This window comes from Rhineura floridana, chromosome 3, assembly GCF_030035675.1.
Source record: "Rhineura floridana isolate rRhiFlo1 chromosome 3, rRhiFlo1.hap2, whole genome shotgun sequence".
Lineage (NCBI taxonomy): Eukaryota > Metazoa > Chordata > Lepidosauria > Squamata > Rhineuridae > Rhineura > Rhineura floridana.
This window is the reverse complement of record NC_084482.1, coordinates 150,783,525-150,806,442: the sequence shown is the minus strand read 5'-3', so window position 1 is coordinate 150,806,442 and position 22,918 is coordinate 150,783,525. Positions and strand designations below refer to the sequence as shown.

At 44.4% G+C, this 22,918-nt stretch overlaps 1 protein-coding gene across 6 annotated transcripts in view; it reads right to left on the bottom strand.

The window, feature by feature from the left end:
- COL7A1 (collagen type VII alpha 1 chain) overlaps positions 1-22,918 on the bottom strand; it is a 201,752-nt gene that overhangs the window by 7,377 nt on the left and 171,457 nt on the right. For 5 of the 6 annotated variants that reach the window (XM_061618340.1, XM_061618339.1, XM_061618338.1 and 2 more), the window contains 14 exons: positions 22,364-22,435; positions 19,001-19,072; positions 18,472-18,507; positions 18,297-18,377; positions 17,603-17,656; positions 11,021-11,074; positions 10,871-10,933; positions 9,912-9,974; positions 7,426-7,542; positions 6,904-6,981; positions 5,139-5,192; positions 4,569-4,617; positions 3,756-3,788; positions 1,443-1,538 (listed from right to left, as the gene is read on the bottom strand). In XM_061618340.1, the coding sequence (XP_061474324.1) occupies positions 1,443-1,538; positions 3,756-3,788; positions 4,569-4,617; positions 5,139-5,192; positions 6,904-6,981; positions 7,426-7,542; positions 9,912-9,974; positions 10,871-10,933; positions 11,021-11,074; positions 17,603-17,656; positions 18,297-18,377; positions 18,472-18,507; positions 19,001-19,072; positions 22,364-22,435 (922 nt within the window). The remainder of the gene's footprint in view (positions 1-1,442; positions 1,539-3,755; positions 3,789-4,568; positions 4,618-5,138; positions 5,193-6,903; positions 6,982-7,425; positions 7,543-9,911; positions 9,975-10,870; positions 10,934-11,020; positions 11,075-17,602; positions 17,657-18,296; positions 18,378-18,471; positions 18,508-19,000; positions 19,073-22,363; positions 22,436-22,918) is intronic. The other variant, XM_061618342.1, reaches the window with a different exon arrangement.

Genomic DNA, 22,918 nt, shown 5'->3' with positions numbered 1-22,918 from the left:
TGGTGCACTGTTTTATCTGATATTCCAAGCGAGAAGTACATATATGGGGAAGGGTCAAAGCTCATGGTAGAGCATCTGCCTTCCACACAGAAGGTCCCAGGCTCAATCCCCAGCATCTCCAGGTAGGGCTGGGAGAAACCCCTGCCTGAAACCCTGCAGACCTACTGCCAGTCAGTGTAGTCCAGTGCCCTTCAACCTTGGGTACCCAGATGTTGTCAGATTACACCTTCCATCAACCCCAGCCAGCTTAGCCAATGGCCAAGGGTTATATGAGTAGTATTCCAACAATATCTGGAGATCCAAGGTTGAAGAACAGTGGTGTAGACACTGCTGAGCTAGATAGACCAATGGGTCTAACTTGGTTTAAGACAGTTTTCTGTGTTCCTATATACACCCAATTTGTGCATAATGCTAAGCCAAGCCAAGCCATGGCTTAGCGCAAATCAGCAGGTTCTCATTCCAGACAAACCACAAGTTGTAACCCAGGTTTTTCTTGTTTTATCACTCATAATTGGTCTGGGGGAGACAAACCACCAGCCTGGGTTTGTATGTAACCAACCCAAACTATGGCTTAGCCCTTGGTAATGCGGTGGTGGCAGGGAAGAGTGCAGCAGCCATGATCTTCACTTGGGGAACTTGCTTGTTCACCATAAGCCATGGTTTGGCTCAGTGTTATGTGCAAACTGGACCACTGTTACATAACCTGTTCATTATCAGTGCCCTACAGGTTATGTGCCAGAAAACAAACACCATAGTATAGGGGCATGTAAATTTTTATGCATCTTGGGGGACCAAATGACAGCTTTCTAGCAAAGAGTACCTTTGGGCCACTTCATACCCAGTATGCTCTGCAATCCTCAGTCCTTTCATGGACTGTCACCATGATATGGATTTCCCTGTATTTTTGGCCTCATTACCACCGTAAATGTAATTTTATCAATTTCATCTATGTTAATCTGTTGTAGCAAAACCAACAGAAGACCTTTAGTTAAAGACCTGTTAGTCTTTAACAAATGTATTGTGGCATAAACGTTTGTCGGCTAGACTGCACTTCTTCAGATATAGGACGATGAATCCTCCTAAACTGATAAATACATAAACTAAGGGGAGCACTTCATACATTTGTTGATGAGTGCTCTGGTTGACAAAACTCTATGCTGTAGTACATCTGTTAGCCTTTAATGTTACCAACAGGATGCTTTGCTATTTTAACTTTATTAAGCTCATTACGCAGAAATGGCCCTACACTCAAAATATGTAACTATATAACTCAATCCTGCTTTCTAAACATCTCACATTTTCCTACAGCTGGTATTATATGGGAAGTGAAAAGGTAGTTGAAACTGCTTTGTGCTTGCAACGAAAGAAGGTGATGGTAGAAATTCTCTGCATGCTAACAAAGATGATGCTGTGAACAAGAAAGAGCGAGAGACAAGACTCACCTTCCTCTTCCTCAGCATGGGACAACTTAAGCACAGGGACTATTTGAGCTTTTACAGATGGGAGTGGTTGGGTGGATGGATAGTTGGGGAGGAGACCTGGGAGAGGCAAGGTCACAATGCAAACATCAGCAAGCACATAAAAATAACTGACACATTGCACATTCCCCACCTAAAGACAGAAAACAGAGACAGACCTTCCCCTCAGCCAGAGTTCAAGAGCCACACACCTTGTGTTGCCCTCTTCCACAAAAGTCAGGCATTAAACACCACAGACAGAGAAAAGATGATCCTGAAATAAGGTTTGTTTGATGAGCTAATTGGGTCTATCATACAGAAACATTTTTAGTGCCCCAAAGCCCAGTCCAATGGCATTTCCAATTCAGCCAGGTATAGCCACCTTTACTGGCAGAGTAATGGGTGAATTCTACCTGTATTTTGCATGCTTGGGATGGGATGGGATCTTGAACCCTGGCACATTTGGGTGGATGAAAGTTTCAGCACTACACAACAAAACATGGGAAGATACTAGTGAAACAATGGAAAGTTTATGCCAGGAAGACAAATAAGCACATCATCGGATGTTCCCAGATTTGCAACATTTATTATGGAGAGATTAGAAGAAATATTTCATGCATTAACCTAAAGGCAAGCATGGGTGCTGAGAAGCCCTGTGAACCCTTCCTAGACTTTTGGCAATCTGACTCTGACAACAAGTTCCTGTGTACAGCTGACAGATTACAGACCCATCTACCCCTCTTGCAGCCCTGGCATCTGTTGGGATGCTTTCTGTAGGTGCATTCCCTCTGCCTTCTCAGTCACCTGTGCTGTTGGGACGCTGATTGCCTCTGAATTTTTTTCTTCCTCTCCTTGTATGCACCTCTCTCCCTGTACACACAATTGTCCTTTGTAAATAATTTGTTAGGTTCACCCACAGCATTGCTGCCCATTTCACAATTTTCTACCTATGAAAATCAACGTCAACACCATAATGCTAATTTTTAAGAAATGATTTTAAAAGCAAACAAAAAACCACTCCTGACACAGTCATTAATTTTGCTAAAATGGTGGTGATCAGAAAGGTTTTTCTCCTCATCATTTTAAAAAAAACTAGCATTACAGTGCTATAATGCTCCTTCATGTAAGTGGCATTTCACTACTTCTTTAATATTAAAAATTGCTTGAAAAGCATTCTAGTGCTAATTAAAAGACTGATTAAAAAAACTAATGGGGTGATAAAAAATGGTGTCCACTGCAAAGGTTACAGAGAGAGTGCGCTGAGCTGCAACAGGTTCATCTGCCTGACATGTAACTCCCAACATCAAAATGTCATTTTTTTAAAAAAAAGATGGAATAGCACTAAAGACAGGAGTGGGATCCATCTGGCAAGACTGATCCTAAGCTTTCCACCACCATGGACCACTTGGACCGGTGGATGAGGCTTCCCATACATTAGTCACCTCATGACACCAACTTCAAAGGAAAGAATTGGGAGCAAACTCTGAGGGTGCTCCTGATTGCTGCCTTTCTTCCTCAGAAGCCCAAGTCTGAACACAAGCCAGGCTAGAAAGGAAAACCTTTGCCAAAGTGCAGTTAGTGACTAAGTGAATCTGCACCTGCCAAGACAGTGCTGCTTTTCTGCTCTTCTGAAAAAAGTCAGAAACTTTCTGCAGTCTGAGAAAACCTGAAAAAACTACATGGAAACACAGGATGATATTATTGCATGATGGTGCCATGTTAATGTCGTGTAAAAAGTGAGTGAATGAATCTGGCAGTTCCACACTGAACACCAAGTGTAGAAGCACCAAGTATCTCCTTCGGGCTGCCAGCTAACTTCCTATGAAGTGGCTGTTGCTGGAGGTAAAGTTACTGATTAATGATCTTCCTGACAAAGGACTGGGGGAGAGGGTGATATCTCTCTCACGGATGAAGCCTGCTGCATATCTGGGAGCACAAACCATATTCATTTATCAATGATGTGCTGGATTATGCTCTTTACCATTGGCTGGCTGGAGTAGCCAGCATGATGGGGCAGCACTGCAAAGACATCCTCCCGACAGTGGCATTGCTGCTGCTTACCGGGGGGGGGGGGGCAGCAAGGTCAGAGCTATGCAAGTGCACTGACAGAACCAATCTGATGCTCCCATTGGTGCACTCACATGGCCCTGGCCTTGCCCCCCTGCTCCACCCCCACTCTAATAAGCAGCAGTGGTACTGTTGTTGAGAGGGCTGGTCTTGCCATGCCAGCCACTGCTGTTGGCTGGGATTATGATTGCCACAAAGAGGAAGCCAGTTAACAGTATCAAAAATACTCACGTCGTTCAGGAGGGGAGAACTGGCCTCCACAAGCTGAAATGAGAAATGGAGAGATGATTAATTAACTCCTGCAGGCACCCAGACTGGGGTCTTTGCTGCCAGGCACTGAAGACCAAACTACATGTTACATGGAAGATTTGTGATCCAATTAAAAAACTAACTGAAACACAGCCATGATGGTGGGCTGCTGTCAGTTTCTTTGGAGCAGCAGCAAGGGAGTTTAGGGGGTGTTCAATTCTTGTTCTGTGCCTTTTTAAGTACAGTTTATTAGCGTTTTCATATTATTACAATAAAACTGTACAATTCTTTATTCCCTTAAGCTCTCCTACCTCCCTCTGCCCACGTGCCCCCTTTTTTCTGATGTTCAGTTCTTTGGCATGTTATGTGGTGTTCAGGCTATGGAAATTGTCCCTTTAGCCTGTATGTTTTCTTTTGCAAAAACCTGGGGGTGGATTTTGATTGGGATAGTGCCTCTGGAGAGAAGAGTTAAATACCCCACAACCTTCTCCACAACTGCATCTGCCACCTCTCCACAACTGCAGTCAGATAATCCAGTCACAGATCTTTTGCACAACAAGTGTAGTTTGGCTCAGAGAGAAATGTCATTAAAGACAGTCTGAGAAATACATGGGCACCTGTATCTATCACCATGGGACAAGTATGCTTCAGACCCACCCAGGGCAGCTGATGTGAAACAAGCCCTTTAAAAGGAGACTGGCATACGAAAAGACAGAATAAGGGAGAAGTGTCTAGGGAGAAAACAGCAGGGTGGAGGTACAAGCAATCAAAGGCTAGTAGTGGATGGAGTCTTACCACAGTGCTGACTCATCTCCTGCCTGACAAACATACGGACCTCTTCTTCCTGCACAAAAGACAATGCAAAGCATACTGAGATCTGTTCTACTGCTATGATTCTCCCATGGATGATAAAACAATCTGAGCAAACAAAAACACTATAAAACATCATAAAAACAGACTTTAAAATATACTGAAACAAAACATCTTTTTTATTAAAAAAAAGCTTTAAAAACATCTTAAAAGGCAATTCCAACACAGATGCAGACTGGGATAAGGTCCCTACTTAAAAGGCTTATTGAAAGAGGAAGATATACGTACAGAGTGTTATGAGGACTAACGTCTCTCACCTAAAACTATTCCAATGCAACAGCCAAGTCAAAATGGAAAGAAAGTAAAGGGGAGAAAGCTAAAAACCTGCAATACAGAAAATCAGCACTGATGCCTTAAAACTAACTTCTTTCTAAAGGAAGAAATACTGTTGCATCAACCATCTTTGGCCAACATAGGGCTAGCAATATTCAATTTCCCATCCTATTTCCAGGTTTTGATTCAGACTTCCAGAACTTAAAGGGTCTCTCTCCTCACCGGCATGCCAGGCTCTCCTTTCTCTCCTCTGGGGCCATCAAGCCCTGGATTTCCCTGTCAACAAACAGCAAAAGAATGTAGCAAGTTACAGAAGACAATAACATTCTGAGCTAAGAAATATACTCAATCTGAGGAAGACCTGCAATATAAACCTAGAGAAGGCACCGGTATCGGAGGCAGGATGCCTCTGGTTGCTGGGAATCAAGAGCGGAAGAGTGCTTTTATGTGCATGTCCTGCTATGAGCTTCCCATAGGCATCTGGTTGGCCATTGTCAGAAGAGGATACTGAACTAGTTGGGACTTAGGCCTGATCTAACAGGAATTTTATGTTTTTTGTAGGCTGACATTCAGAACCTCTGGCCCATGGGCCTAATTAGGCCCAATGGGCCTTCCCATTTGGGCCATAAGGCTGTTTCACCCCCTGCTCTACACCTGACATAACGGCAGTGCTTGCAAAGGCATGGGGCTTTGCAAGTGCCACTGACTGTCCATGTTTGCAAAGTCCTGTACCTTTGACTGCATGGTTCAATTTCAAACTGTCTGGGCAAAGGAAAACATGTCTCCTGATGTCAGGTGATCTACAGGGAGCAGCCCTGCTCATTTGTCACACTTGGCCCACAGGGGATGGAGGAGGCAAGGATTTGGTTCGGCAGCCAGATCCTGTCCCTTACCCATAAGATACAGCATAGAGAGCATGGATGGCTAACATTTCTATGACTAAAAGCTACATAAAGAAAATTCATCTGGCTGATAGCCAGATTCTGTCACTCCCCTCCCTTTCCTCCCCACTGCCCCTAATGTTTTTCCTCTTTCTGGCATCCTCCTTGCAGATAAACCCCCCACCCCAAATTCTTTCCCCTATGGCACTCAGCTTCTCTACTGAATTTGCTTCGTCTGACCTGTCCAGCTCTGGCCTGCTCAACTTGTTGCTCCTTCTTCCCCTTCCCCAGCCTTGCCCAGGATGCCTGAGAAATGTCCACACTTGCAATGGTTGCATTGTTGCTGCCATCAACTGGAACCCTCTGATTCCACTTTATGGCTTGGAAATACAAGTGTTACCAAGACAAGACTTGATCTTGATTATTATTTTGTATTTTGGATGTTGTTTGGTTTCTTTATTATTTGTTTGTTTTGTTTTTTTGATTTATTGTATTTATTGTATTTATACATTGCTTGTTTTTATCTTTTTGTACACCGCCCAGAGAGCCTTCGGGCTTAGGGCGGTATATAAATTAAATAAAATAAATAAATAAAATAAATAAATCTTGAAATATTTATTTATGTACTATTATTCATGAAAGCATTTAGAAATTGACTCTCTAAATTAAAATTGAGAGCTCATAAAAAAGGAACAAAAATGATTTTTTTAAAAAGGTCCAGCCTTGTGAGAGGCTGAAATAAGCTTCCTTTCAAATAAAGTTACCTCATTTCACCAGGAGGAGATGTTAAAGCTCATTCAGATGAAATCTGCTGTGAAATATGGAGGTAGTGTGTGTGTTTCAAGGGGAAAGGATTTACCAGTTACGTAATCCTGCCAAGATGCATATTGCTGATGTCATCAGTGTATGTCAGGGCCTACAGGGCAACCTAGCTCAATAGATCAAAGTCCACAATAACAAACTGGATGGCCAGTGCATGCTGGGTAAATCTGAATAATATCAAATCGGAACTGATGGAGTTTGCCCATCCCTACTTTATTCCAAGACAAATAAAGCATCCTGGGAGCTAGCCTACACAAAAGGTGCTTAAGAACCTCTTTACAAACCTGCTCTCCTCTTTCTCCTGACACACCTGGAACTCCACGGGCTCCTACAACTGACTCTCCTGGGGGCCCTCTTTCACCCTGCAATGGAAATCAAACACACCAAGACAGTCATTTTATTTTGTTTCATTAAATAAAAAAATCTTTCAAAGTTGAGCACTTCTTGTTGTACCTCTCAAGTTTGGAACTGCTTATATAGTCCTTTACATAGCCCTTTACAAAGAAAAAGGACAGAGAAGAAGGTAAGTTTGAAGGGATACCTATCCCCTTTCTGAAGAAACATAGGGTGACTCCAGATTGTCACTATTTTATGTGAGGGATGGGGATAAGAAAGGGGAAGAAGAGAAGCTCCCTGCTCAGCTCTTCTGGCCCCAAAGATTTCCCCTGCATTTGGGTCTAGCAAAAGGAAGGCTCTCGTTGCTTGCACATTATCTCCCTGTTGAGACTCAAATGCAACATTTGCAGTGATGTGGATTTCAAGAGGTAGCAGGGGACAAAATTGACTCCCAGATTACGGCTACCTACCTTCTGCCCCTGAATCCCTTCTGGGCCTTTTGGGCCAATGCTTCCAGGAGGCCCAGGAGGTCCAGGAGGTCCATCATTGCCCCTGGGTCCTGGAGAACCAATAATGCCTGGAGCACCCTAGGAAACAGAGATAAACATTAGGAACAATCCTGACACAGTAATTTCACCAGCAAACAAAATTAACTGCCTTGCTTGTGCATAGGGTCAATATTCTGTTATGCTCACCTAGACGAAAATAGTTTAAGCAATAAGAATAAGATTTTTCCCCTGCATTTTTAAAAAAATATATAATTCACTGACTGGAGGATTCCAATGTTATCACAGTTGTTTACAACAATTAACCACAAGAAGATTCTTGCTGTCTGATGGGAAGCATTCAGTAGATGCCTAATGTTATGTTATGTTAATGTTTATACCCTGCCTTTCGGCCAAACGGCCCTCAAGGCAGCTTACAGAAAAAGTAAACAAAAATATAAAAATACATCAACAAGGCAATACATCAGTAAAGCAACACTGTAGAAAAAATTAAATGAAATAGCAAATAACAGTAATTAAAAAAAAAAATCCAGGAAAGGCATTCCATCTCGCCTGAACTTACAACTATTTCAAAGGGTGGTACACCAGTCCGATACATACATGCAGAGCTGCCCCTAGGCATCGGGAAGCGGGCCCCGCGCTTTGGGGGTCCCCATGCTTGGTGATCTGCTCACCAGCCGGCTCCTCCCTCCCTGCCTGCTAGCCTTCGCCAGGCAGGGTGCAGCACTCGCTTGCTCTCTTTCTGCCCGGGACGGGGGCTCACTTGCCTGCCTGCCCGCCCGCCATCCTGAAGCTGCTGCCGCCACCACCACTCCTGCTGCGGTCAGCGAGCGGTAGCCACCCCGGGGACAGCGAGCTGGGCTGGCAGTTCTGGGACTGGTGCCTGCGCACCTACGGTGGCGACTCAGCCAAGACTGTGACCCGGAGCAAATGTGGGGGCCCCCCAACTTTGCTTTTGTCCCAGGCCCCGCACATGCTAAGGGAGGGCCTGCATACATGCAGTGTACGGCAAGGCTGCATTCTGGCCCACTATTCATTTTCATTTCATAATACTGCTTCTGAGTTATAGATCAATTATTTTTGTCATCTTCATATGCTTGAATGAAGCATGTCTCTCATATTTATATGTAGACAACATCCTCATTTCACATGCCACACTTTTTACTGACATTTTTTTGACAGAAGGAGAAGTTATATATTCATTATACAAAAGCAAGTCTTGATGACAGGTTGTAAAACAAGTTTAAAAAATGTAAATATCTGAATATAGTTTTTATTTAGTAACTTTTCTTAGAAACAACAGTTGCTTGTATCTAGAAGGAAAGCAGACTTCTAGACTATCACTATTTTGCATATTTGGTGCTCTAATGCAACAAATTCACTAAAAAAACCCTGGACTTTTTGCAGTTAGGAAAGCGATGGGAAAATATACAAAAAGTGTGGGATAACAACTGATTGAATGGAACATGTATAACCTCTGTGCAAAGAAATGAGGATGAATGCTCTTTGTCATATAGCCTCCTTGCAAAATAACCAGAACAAATACTCAATAAAGAGCAGACATAGTTTAATTTCCATGCAAGCTTTGTGCAAACAAATCAGGATGAATGTTCATGATGGAGATAATCAGGAGGAGCCCTAGTCTGCTCAGGTAGTTTTAAGATTTTGAAGGAGTAAAGGTGAAAAGAAAAGTACACCAAGGTTTCTGAGGTTAAAATATTGACACAGATGCTTATGGCACCAAATTTTGGAGCTATTTGAAGTGAAAAACTTAAGAGATTAAATAGAATAATTTTCTTTAAACAATTTGTCAATTCTTGATCATTTCTGCTATGTTTGGTTAGAAATGAAACAGGCTGTTATCTTGTCTGAATAAGGATTTTATTTCATTTATCAAAATGTGTGTCTGAGCCAGCTTTTAAAATCATTACTTTTTTTTCTTTGTGGGTGGCTGAAGTGCATTCTTCAGCCAGTGGTCTTTGATCTGAATTATCTCTTATACTCAAATACTAATAATCATTATGTAAGCAAAGGTTATATGACATTAGTAGACAGTAAGGCTGTCTTTGGAATCAAACTTGTTTCCATGTGGTGAAGCATGGGCACTAATACTGTACACTAATTTTCATGTCAGTATTCACAGTCTTCTGCTGGGCCCAAACATGATCACAAGACCTCTAGTTGTCCAGGCAAGTCCTGAGGGGCCCTGCCATGGACAACTGAATATCATTAGCTTTAGAGAGCAATGAATGAGCTTCCACAAGGGAAATTCTCAGAGTTGCCAAATGTGTACAAAACAGGATGTGCATGTGGGAGAGCATCACATTGTGTGCAAGAACACAGAAAAGGGCCACACGGGGAAGCTATCACATTCTTCAGCAGTTTGAGACTAGCTTTGATCCTACTGAAACCAGCAAAGCTCACCACTTCCCAGTGGAAGAACAACGTACCCTGTCCCCTTTCTCTCCTTGGTCTCCTTTGGATCCCTGCTGGCCATCAAATCCTCTGTCACCCTAATAATAAAAACCAGCATATTGATTAAGAGTATGACTGGAACAAACTTCTTAGATTGACTTATGTACTTCCAGAGTAAATGTTTCAAAAAGACAAAAACATAATTAGGCAGTCAAAGACACAGATCACAGAGAAGTCAAAGAATTTGCCAGTTGGCTTGCTGGGACACTCATCATTCCATATTAAAAGGAGAGGGCACACTCTGTCTCTTCCAAAGGTCATCCTATGTGAAACACAAAACACCGTCACATTTTTTTTTCAAAAGAGGAAACTTCTCAACAATGAGGGGACTGGTTAAAAAGGAAGTTGAAAGAGAGAGTCATGAGGGTGGTTATTTTTATGTAGTGGTGTGTGTGTGAGAGAGCGAGAGAGAGCACTTTTAGTGTTTAGACAGGGGAAGAGGCACTCCTTCATGCATGAGTCCAACCCATTTAGAGCATTAAAGTAAGTTCCAGCAACTTAAACAGGATTCAGAAGCACATAGCCAGCCAGCGTACATCTTTCAAAATAGGTGTAATATGAAGAACTCTAGCTGTCCTCAACAAAACTCTAGCAGCAGAGTTCTGCACACAGTTAAGCTTCTACATGGTCTTTAAGGGCAGCCCCATTACAGCAATCTAGCCAGGAGATTACCAGAACATGGATCAGCATGGCTAATTATCCCTGTATAGGAATGATGAACCAGCCGGCAAACCAGATGAAGTCTCAAGTGACGATGTTGGGTAAACTTTGTACCTTCTCGTTCAGGGACAGTGCAACCCCATCCAGAGCACTGATTTCCCAGACCCAAGAATCATCCATCCTCTGTGCCCCCGTCTTCTTGGGATTCAGCTTCAGTTTATTGGCCCTCATCCAGCCCATTACTGAGACCACGTTAATGTTCTCTACTCCATACCTTGGGTCCAATGAGACCTTCTTTCCCAGGGATTCCTGGGGTTCCAGGCATGCCCACATCTCCCTAGGAAAGCAAAGCAGAAAGTAAGTTGACCTTTCCCAACATATGCTTTGCCACACTGCTTCATTGGCATATGATGAGAACACTTACAGAGTCACCCTTCCTTCCAGCAAGTCCCATTCGGCCTGGCAAGCCCGGCTCTCCCTAGAACAGATAGAACATGATAGTGAGATCACACACTCATAAGAGCCCTGCTGGATCAGGCCAATGGCCCATCTAGTCTAGCTTCCTGTTCTCACAGTTGCCAACCAAATGCCTATGGGAAGCCCTCAAGAAGGTTCTGAGCTGCAACAGCACTCTCCCTTCCTGCAGTTTCCAGCAACTGGTTTTCAGAAACATACTGCCTCTGACTGTGGAGGTAGAGCACAGCCATCATAGCTAGTAGCCACTGACAGCCTTATCCTCCATGAATTTGTCCAATCCTCTTTTGAAGCCATCCAAGTTGGTGACCATCACTGTCTCTTGTGGGAGTTAAACTAATTCCATAGTTTAACTATGTGCTGCATGAAGTACTTTCTTTTGTCTGTCCTGAGCACATTCTTCAGATGAGGGATTGCTTCTCTCTTGGACAGGGATGGGCAACTTTTTTGTCTCAAAGGGCCACATAAGGCAAGGAGTGGGCAGAGCCATTAGCACACACACATTCAGTACACACACACACACACACATATATACACAGAGCAATCTCAATTGCATTGGGATCACTGGGGAAGAGGGAGGATAACCCCCTGCCCAGAGATCCTGATGCAGCAGAGGTTGCCATCCCTGTACTGCTTTTCAACATTACGATTGCTGAGGAACAGAAACATTTTCCCCACTTTAGCCAACTAATGGCTTATCAGCTGGGCGGTGGATCTTTGTGTAGTTACATATATAGATTCTGTGCCTGCACAGGGCAACATTTCAGAAGCATCTGGCGCTTTAGAGAACATTCTAGCCTCTTCCCTCGTGTAGGGAAACCCTGTACCTTGAGACTGGCTTGAGGGCAGGAAGAACACCCCTTTCCCTCAGTTCCATTCCAAATGCCTCCTTAGCAGCACTAGGGAATTTCTCTCTTCAGAGGCTTGCATTTCTTCACCTCCCTCCTCTGTTTCTGCCAGTATTATCATTACTCTGTCTGTTCCCCATCATCAACAACAAGGCCACTAAGGGCCAAACTAGATATGATGGGGACAGACAGGTTTGTTCTTGACATGCCTGCCCCATTTCATATAAAACAGGTGGGGTCTAAGTTTAATATCAAAAGGGGCACATGAAGTCTCCCCTTCCACCTTGCCTCTCCATGTTTCAGAACTTGAAGTCACTTCTGGCATTTGAAAATGTAGAAAAGTGCCTGGGTTGGCATACTGAGGGGAGGTAAAGCAGAACAGCTCAGCTCCTGTGCACTATTTTTTATGTACAAATTAGGCCAGCACACACACACATACCATTTCATATGCGAACACGGCAGCCATGTAAAACAAACATGGCTGCTTCCATCATGTTCAGGATGTAGATTGGAATGTTGGTCACTTACCGTGAAGGATCTTTTTCTGGCAAAGCCCACATAGCCCTCATTGGGTTATCAGTCTCCTCTAGCCCAGGCAAGAAATCTCTCTTGTTAATTTGAATGCTCCTCCTCCTATCCCTCTCAGCATCTCCTCAGTTTCCCTTCTGGCCCAGCCCTAAGACTCTATGGACCTGTGCAGTAAAACCTTAGAAAAACATTAACACAAACCTGGGCCCGGCCCGAAAAAACAGAACAGCGTAACAGATAACCTAATAAGAAGAACTTATGCATTGACAGAGTGAGTGGATGAGTGCAGGGTGAGGAGTGGCTATGTGGGTTCCGTCTGCCAAAAAAAGACCATTCATGGTAAGTGACCAACGTTTCATTTTCCCAGCAGACATTGGGACCTACCAGTCCATTTTGGGTGGGAACTTGCAGCTCGCTCGCTATGAAGGTAGTATCGATGGAAAGACACACCATCCAAAGGCCGCTTCAACAGAAGTGTAAGTGTCCACTTTAGAGTGTGTGTGGAGAATGCAGATGGTACTGCCCAGCTTTCTGCAATGCTGGTGTTGATGGCTAAAGCGGAAGAAGTTGCTACTGCCTGGTGGAATGAACTGTAATGTGACCAGAAGCCCTAAACAGTTGGGATTCATAAGCTAATGCAATACAGGCTCTGATCCATTTGGCAATGGTTGCCAATTGGGCTTTTTTTTCCATGGTGGAGGCATGGAAGGAAACAGACTAGTGGTCAACTTAAATGTCTTGGTGCATTTCATGTAAATTTTAAGTGCCTGCCTCAGATCAAAATTTGTGCCATAACTTTTCAGATGAAAGTGATGGCTACGGGAAAAGAAAGGGAGGATCAGTTCCTCAGAGCTATGAAAGGTAGAATTAACTTTAGGGATATAAGGAGGGTCTGTCCTGAATGCTACTTTGTATGAAAAATGCAGAGATCACCCTGGATGGACAGAGCACTGAGTTCTGCCACTCTCCTGGCCAAAGTAATAGCCACCAAAAATGCTACTTTAAAAGACAGTAATCATAGAATAGTAGAGTTGGAAGGGGCCTATAAGGCCATCAAGTCCAACCCCCTGCGCAATGCAGGAATCCAAATCAAAGCATTCCCGACAAGATGGCTGTCCAGCTGCCTCTTGAATGCCTCCAGTGTCGGAGAGCCCACTACCTCTCTAGGTAATTGATTCCATTGTCGTATGGCTCTAACAGTTAGGAAGTTTTTCCTGATGTCCAGTCAAAATCTGGCTTCCTGCAATTTGAGCCCATTATTCCGTGTCCTGCACTCTGGAATGATCGATAAGAGATCCTGGCCCTCCTCTACGTGACAACCTTTCATGTACTTGAAGAGTGCTGTCATATCTCCCCATGGTCTTCTCTTCTCCAGGCTAAACATGCCCAGTTCTTTCAGTCTCTCCTCATAGGGCTTTGTTTCCAGTCCCCTGATCATCCTTGTTGTAATCGTAGTGACACACAGGCCAGTGGTTCAAAAAGAGATTTAGTAAAGGCATTGAGCATCTTGTTAAGGTTCCATGAAGGAAACTTGTGAATCATGGGTGGAGAAAGTGGAGTTGCCCCTCATAAAAAATGTTTAACATATGGGTGGCCTGAGAGCGCCATTCATCCAGGCCTGAACAAACTGATGACAGAGCTGTTATTTGACACTTCAAGGTATTGAGCTTAAGCCCTTGGTCTAAGCCGTCCTTTAAAAAACATAGTGACTGGAATCTCCAGCTTCTTAAAGTCCTTTTTTTTTTTTTTGCACTGAGAAAAGCTTTCCATGTCACCTCATAAATCCTGTTAGTAGAAGCCTATCTGGATGCCAGCATAGTGACTATGCCTGCTGGTGCTAGTCTCAGCTAGTAGAGAATCTGCAGCTCAATCTCCATGTGGCTTGGTTGAGCCATCCGGGATCTGGATGTTTGTTTGGATGCTGTGTGAGAAGATCTGTGGAGAGATGGTGTGGTAATGGAGATAATGCTAGATGTAGGATTTCAGACAACCACAGCCTCCTGGGTCATTGAGGGCCCAGAATGATCTCTGACTGTTCTAGCTTGACCTCTTGAAGTACCTTTGCAAGGACAGGAGTCGAAGGAAAGGCAAACAGGAGGCCCTGAGGCCACAGCATTGAGCACATCTGTCTCTTTTATTCCTGAAACCTGGTATCTTGAGTAAAAGGGGTCTTGTGATGAGATGCAAAGAAATTGAGGAATGGATACCCCAGATGGACCTAAAACAGTTCGAATGCTCTGTTGCTGACAGTCCATACCCCCGGGTGAATCTGATGTCTGCTGAGGAAGTCTGTTGTCACATTCACCTCCCCTCTGATGTGTTGTGCTGTCAAAGAGGCCAAATTGCGTTCTGCTGATTCTATGATGCCCTGCTGGCTGGAAAGAGGTCTGGATCCTCCTTGTTTGTTCAAATGACATTTGGTTGAAATGCTGTCGGTTAAGATTAATATGTGTTTGTGAAGGAGTATGTTCCTGAAGTGTTTGAGGGCAAGGGCCACTGCCCTGAACTCCAACCAATTTCTGATGTGCCCTCTCTCCCCTGTGCCCAGGGTCCCCTGAGCTGTAAGATGCAGGCAGTGGGCACGCCACCCACGAAGGCCGTCAGCTGTTGTGACCAGAATTCACTGGGGGAAAAGGAGTGGAACTCCTTTCAGAAGGTGTCTGAGAGGCAAAGACCACTGGAGATATTGTCTGAGAGCTGCAGGCAGCCAGATCGACTTGCACATTTTTGCTGCAATTGCATCCAAGTGGGGAAGCAGGAGCCACTGTAGCTGTCTGGTATGAGCTCTGGCCCACAGAATTAGGTCCATACAAGCTATCAGGAGGCCAAGCAGATGTTCTAGGCTCATCAGATCTGCGAATCTGTGTAATATGGGAGACCAGACTAAGGCCTGGATCTTGGCTATTCTGTCTCATGCCGGGGTGATAATCCCTGTGGAGGTGTCTATCAAGGCTCCTAGGTGAACCAGATGGCTTTCATTGGCATTGATGAGGAATCTGTGACTCCTCAGACAGAGCAGCATTTGCTGAATATCACTTTGTGCTTGAAGTAGTAATGGGGACCTGATCAAAAGGTCGTCTTGTGTATTTTCTGTTGCCTGAGTTGTGTCACCAATGGTATCATGAGCTTGGTGAAAACTCGAGGTGTTGAAGCCAGCCCAAGAAATGAAAAAGAACCTAAGAAAAGAACCTTCAGTGAAAGCATCCGCAGAGGTACTGTGTTTAAAGGCTCGAAAGGCGGTAGCTAGAGTGCCTGCAGGACCTTACGGAGATTCCACGTGGAGAAATGATGGACAACTGGCAGACAAAAGGCCACTGCCCCATGAAGGAAACCTTTGACAAGTGGATGAGACCCAACTGTTCCTGAAGGATGAAGTGACAAGACCAAGGAGATGGCTGAGACATGTCAATGTAAAGTATTCACTTTAAGGCCTAGTCGGAGACCATTTTGCAAAAACCCCAGAATGTGAGGAATTTGTGCTCTAGAAGGACGTAGGTCCTTACGTGAACACCACAGGGCAAAAGCTTTCCAGGTTGACTGGTAGATCCTTCTTGTAGAGGGCTGCCGTGCTGCCAGGAAGGTATCAATTATGTCTGGAGAGAGACCCGAACGTCTCAAGAACTGGTGCTCAATCGCCACGCCGTCAGTTTCAGCCACGTGGGTTCTTTATGATTAACTGGACCCTGTGAGAGAAGGTCCCGCTGTGGGGGCAGCGTCCATGGTGTAGCCACTGAGAGGACTCCGAGAACCATGGATGGTGAGGCCAGAATGGCGCTACTAGGATCAGCTCTGCCCTGTCTGACTGTAGCTTTTGAAGGCAACGTGCAATGAGAGGCATGGGGGGGGGGAAGGCATAAAGTAGACCCTGAGGCCAGTGCATTGACAGGGCGCCTGTCCCTTCTGCCTCGTCCATATGGTACCTCCATGTAGAAACAAGGCACTTGATAGTTCCAGCAGGAAGCAAACAGATCGAGAGTTATCCTGCCAAAACGCTGTTCTATTTGTGTGAAGATCCACAGATGTAGTTTCCATTCTCCTAGTGTTATCTGTTGTCTGCTGAGCCAATCTGCTGTGAGATTTAAGCCGCCACTCAAATGCTCTGCCTGCACTGACAGGTGTAGCTCCGCCCAGTTGAAGAAAGAGGCTGTCTCGAGCTGCAGGCTTCAACACCGCGTACGCCCCTGCCTGTTGAAGTGTGCCTTCACAGTAGTATTGTCAGTACACAACAGGACATGAAAAAGTTTGAACTTGGTGGTGAAGTGGCTGGCAAGGCTTGCCACCTGAAGCTCCAGCCAGTTTATACTGTGGTAAGCTTCTTGATCTGACCACTGTCCTTGAATGTAGTTGCCCAGGCAATGGCCGCCCCAGTCCAATAGGCTAGCATCCATTGCCACAACAGTCCAAGGAGGGTCCCTGAATGGTATCCCCTTCTGGAGATTCACACGCACTGCCCACCACCTGAGACATAACCGAGGGAGCAAGGTAAATGAACAGGACGGTGAGTACTGGCTGCAGTCTTGTCCTGGAAAGGCAGTAGAGTCCACTGCAGGGCCCTGGTGTGATGCCAAGCCCAAGGAGTGATCTGTATTGTGGAAATCAGAAGGCCCAGGACTTTGGCCATGACCATTAAATCCACTGAGGGGGAGGAGCAAAGAGCCGTCACTGTGGATGCAACATTGTAGACCCTCTCCAGGGACAAAGAGATCGCTGATCTGTGTGTATTGATGAGTGCCCAAGATGCTGAATATGTTGAGTGGGAGACAAATGGCTCTACTTGGCATTGATGCTAGAAATGAAGATATTGGTTTCAGGAACACAAAATAATAGAAAAGGTTAGAAAGGTTGGACAAATGAAGCTACTTAGAAGCGAGGAGAAAATGATCCACCTAGATGCAGGAAGAAGGAATGGTCTGGGGTCTCGCGAGGGTTGCTGCTTCCTCAAAAAACATACGATTCCTGCCTGCTGACACTAGGTGACGCTATTTTCCATCTGATGGGCTGTTCTCCAGGGAGAAACAGTGCTCCTTCTCCTTAGTGGTTCTAGCAGCATAACCTGAACTCTTCTCAATAAAATCTTTTCTGTATCTTTTCAGTTAAATGGGAGAACCACCATGTCTCAAATGCAAAAGCGATCCAAGAGGAGCTCTGGCACTTACTTTCTCCCCCTTATCTCCATCTTGACCACAGGCTCCTTTCATTCCTCGGTCCCCCTACAAAATGAAGAAGAGATATATAAGAACACAAATTAATTTTAAACCATTTTTACAGTACTATTCAGTGCACACTGTACTTTGCAATTCTTTTGAAAATGTTTTATTGGGGTTTTAGAATACAACCACAAACCTATTGACAACAATAGCACAATAACAATCCTGTGAAATTGGCTAGGCTGAAAAATAATGACTTTCCCTAGGCCATCCATTAAGCTGCATTATTGAGAAGGGATTTGAATCTGGATTTCCCACATTTAATCCAAGGCTTTACCCATTGTGCCATGCCAGCAGAGGATATATTCTGCTTGTCTGATCCAAGGATCTTCATGTCCATTTCTGATGAGCTACCGAGGCAGGTTTTACATATGTCTATTGATGTCAATGTGAAGAAAACCTTTTCATAATACACACAGCATCAGGCTTTAAGAAACCTTTAAAAACCCCACTAACACCACCACCACCCTAAGGGTGGGAAGTCTAAACTTCCCCTTTGATAGTTCTCAAGTATCTTAAAACATCTTTGCCAGTGTGTTCCACTTCCCTCTGTTTTGTGTCATGTGAGATATCCCAGTCTAGAGAGCATCTCTAAGGATCACAGGGAGATAAACAAAAGAAATGAAATCGTGCCACACCACACCTTTGGACCTCGCATCCCAATAGGTCCCATGTCTCCTTTCTCCCCTCTGGTTCCTGGGATGCCGTCCTTCCCAGGTTGACCCTGGAGGGATAAAGATGAAGGCAAAGTAACATGAGTCTCAGGCTTTGATCTGCACAAGAGAGGCCAAAAACAGCAACATATGAGAAGTCCTCACCGGCTCTCCTGGCTCTCCTGACTCACCAACTTCACCCTATGCAAAGGCAAAGACACAAGATGGAAACATTCAGTATGACCGCGAGATGTCAAATGGGCAAATATGTTAAAGTAGAAACCTGTACACAAGTATGTACATAACAAAGACCAAAGGCTAGAGAGCTGGCCATTTCAGCTTCAAAATTTAAATTAAAACTCTCACCAGTCTTAGCAAGAGTCTCTAAAAACTATGAAGGCTAAAAAAGGGGCATCATTCTGCTGCCATCTTTGAACTTGCTCACATGCACAAGCCATTCCAAGATGGTATCACTCTTGCAAGCAGCAGCTTCAAAGAACTTGCCCTGATTCTTGAAAAGAAGATGAGATCTTGGTCGGCAGGAGGAGCGGTTTGAAATGGTAGTAGTAGTATGAATCACAATGAATTACCATTAGGATGGGCTGTTGTAGACAATCTATGACTGTATATGCATTAGCAAGTGTGGATTCCTGCATGTGAATGCATAGCCATGAATAATAAGACACTTACTTACCTTCTGTCCGCCAGGACCACGTGCACCTGGGAATCCTGTTGATCCTTTCTCTCCCTGCTCACCTTTCACTCCCTGTGGGTTAAAAGTGATGGTTACTGAAAAATATGGGTAACAGAGAAAAGAAGGTGGCTGTCCAATTCCTGGTGCTGAATGGGGAAAAAAACAGTTTCCAAAATTACTGCAGGCTGAAACCAGAATTCTCCTCCACATGAAACTAACTCCAACTGCAGGAGTTCCCCTAACTCAGGATAACTCCTAGCTCCAGTGTATAGGAGTTTATGCCTAACCAGTTATTCCTCTTATATGTCATTCTGCAGCAGGGGTGGCTAATCCCCACCCCAGAAGCTTTATCTGGCCCCTCGAGCACTCGATCCTCCCCACAGCCCCACCTATTTTGGTAGTGGAGGCAAAAATAAATAAAAATTACACATGATGGTGGGGTGGACAGAGATGTTTAAATCTCTCTGCCCAGACCAGTGGCTTCATGGGTATGCAAATTGCCGCCTCCTCAGTCATCAAATAGAATATTTGATGAGTGAAGAGGGCAATGGTGTGTGTGTGTGTGTGTGTGTGTGAGTGAGTGAGCGAGTGAGTGGAGAGGGAGAGGGAGATGGCCATACCCACCACTGGTATGCGGCCCTGGAGGGCTGGCCAAGGATTAATGGCTTGCTCTATGGTCTTGAGAAATGGGTTCAGGCCCAGATATACCTAAAGATAAGCTACAGCGATACTTGTGCTACCATATTATACAGCTCATAAGAGTGGCTATATACTATAGCTAGCATGGATTTTTCACATTCCACAATATTAAACTGAAAATACACCCCATGCCATTCCGATGCTTCCCATAAGCTCATTTCAACACAAAACCTTACAAAACATAGTCCTGAACTCAGAAACGCTTGCTTAACAACCCTCTAAATTTTCATGGTGATACACAAAACAGTCAGAGAGAATTGAGAGTTTAAAGTGTAAAAAGAGGGGAAAACATTTTACATTGAACTCAATGATAACGTCGGGCATGCTTAGTAAGAACCAACAGTCAGAGTTCTAAAAGCCAGACTCACAGCTGCTGGGCTTGGTTAATCAGGGGGCCACACCCACACCAGACTTTGATTTCACATGAGACAGTCATGGCTTCCCCCAGAGAATCCTGGGAAGTGTAGTTTGTGAAAGGTGCTGAGAGAAGACTCCTATTCACCTGGCAGAGTTCCAGTGGCCAGAGTGGTTTAACAGTCAGCCACTCTGATTGAAGGTCTGTGAGGGGAACAGGGCATCTCCTAGCAACTCTCAGCACCCTTCACTAACTACACTTCCCAGGATTCTTTGGGAGAAGCCGTGACTGTCTAAAGTGAAACAACAGTCTGATGTGGATATGGCCAGGGACAGGTTTGGTTTAAATTTGGGTGGGAGGCTATATGCGCCTGCTGTAGAATAAAAAGGTGGGGGAAATTGAAAAGCAATGATACTGTTCATAATGTTTTCCTTTTGGAAAGGAAAGGGGCTTCCCCTCTGCCCAGTGCCCACCCACTCAATCTCCTCCCCTCCCTGCTCCTCCCCCAGGTCAGTTTCACCTGTCCTAAACATGACTGTACAGAAATAAATCCCGCTGAACTCAAAAAGTATGCAAATGACCAAACTCACCCTCCCTTCTCCTCTCTCCTATCCCCTTCCTCTTGCCCCTTCCCTCCCCCTTCCTTTGCCCTTCCCTCCCCATCCCCTTCCAATCCCCTCCTTCCCCTTTCCCCTCCTCCCCATGGTCAGTTTTACCTTTCTTAAGCATGATTGCATGGGAGTAAATCCCATTGAACTCAATAATCATGCAAATGATCAGTCCATTCTCAGCAAACTTGCGGATTAAAAAGCAGAGAAATTCACAAATAGGCAAAAAACCTTGTGGTTTCAGAACATACCTATATCCCACAGATATTTCTATCAAACTTGCCCCTCCCCTCTTCCTTCTTCCTCCTCCACTGCCCAATCCAACCCTCCCTCCCTCCCCCCTCTCAGTTTTACCTATCCTAAGCATGATTGCATGGGAGTAACTCTCACTGAACTCAATAAACATGCAAATGATCAAACCTGTCCTTCACCTCCCCCCCTCCTGCCTGCTCCCATCCCCCTGCTGCCCTCTGCCCTTCCTCCCTCTTCCCCTTCCCTCCCTCTCCCATCCCCTGTGGTCAGTTTCACCTATCCTAAGCATAATTACAGGGGAGTAAAACCCATTGAACTCAATAAGCATGCAAATGATCAATCCATTTTCAGCAAACTTGCACAGAATCCCATTTCTTACCTCCCGGATTAAAAAGCAGACTAATAGGCAAAAAACCTTGCAGTTTAAGAACGTACTTATATCCCACAGATATTTCTATCAAACTTTAAAAAGCAGGGAAATTGGGCAGCTATAGTGAATGCACCAGGGGAGCAGGAGACCTGACCTCCTCTCTGAGACATTGTCCTGTGGGCTATAGGTACGTTCTTAAACTGCAAGGTTTTTTGCCTTTTCATGAATATACATTATAAACGGTTTCCCTTTCTCTCTGTAATTCTCTTCAGAGGAAACAGTGGTGGTTACTAGGCTCATTTACACTCTGCGGTGACACACTGAAGCAATTGCCTTTCCTCACATATTGCTTTTAACAATCCCTGACACTAACACATCCCATGCTGTCTTTGTCCAGTCACTGAGGTTTTTAGAGGGAATCACTGTTAGTGCTCCCATGGCTCAGACGCATGCCTCATTTCCACCAGGAGCTGTGAATTCAGTACTGTGGGCCCAATTCTGTGGTACATAAGTCGTAATCAACTTGAACGCATATAACAACAACGATCACCCTGCCAGATGAGATCAGACAAACTCCCTCCCTGTTGGGCTTCTGGCGATTGGTGAAGACCATTTTATTTTAGGCATTTTAAGCAAATGTTCTGATTTTACAGTTAATTTTAATTGATTTTATCTTTCTCTTTTTATAACCTTACTGTATGCCACTTAGAGACTAAGGTGTTATGCAGTGTATAAATTGTTGAAATAAAAATAAATACAATGCTCCCTATGTTTGTAAACTGTTTAAAGGTATTTTACAATGAAGCAGTATATAAATTGTGTTAAATAAATAAAAAAATTGCAGAATGCAGTTTTGACTCCCTCTCTTCCAGCTTTTCCTGCTAATATCCCAGTAGTATACTGCAGGCCAAAAAGTTACACCTGCTATTTGTTCTGACTTGGCACCTTGATTTTAACTTTGTGAAATATGGGCCCATGCCACATCCACTCACTGCCTTCAGCCACAGGTAACCCCAACCCAATCTAAATCCCCACCTCCACCCCCAGGGAAACAGGTGCCCAGGGATTTGCTCTGGTACCTTCTCTCCAAGGATGCCTTGGTCTCCTTTGTCACCTTTCTCCCCTTCCATTCCTTTTAGGCCACGGTCTCCCTAGAGAAGGATGAGAAAGAGGGATTATCAGTAAATAACTAGCAGCGTAGTCAGAAAAGAAAAGTACAAATGATATGATACTGGGATTGGATGGAACATTAAAAAGTACAAGAAAGGAAAGCTCATTGAAAAGACTAGAGATGCAAAATTCAATTTTATTTTATTTATTTATTTGTTTCATTTTTAAACCGCCCATAGCGAATAGCTCTCTGGGCGGTGTACAAAAGGATTAAAATACAAAATATCATAATAAAAACAGCCGAACAATAATAAACACAAACAGAAACCACAGAAATATAAAAGTAAACACACTAAAATGCCTGGGAGCATAGCCAGGTCTTAACCTGGCGCCGAAAAGATAGCAGCGTAGGCACCAGCCGTATTTCTTCGGGGAGGCTATTCCACAAGTCAGGGGCCACTACAGAAAAGGCCCTAGATCGATCAATGCCATGTAAGGACTTTCAATGGTAGTTTTTTTACGCA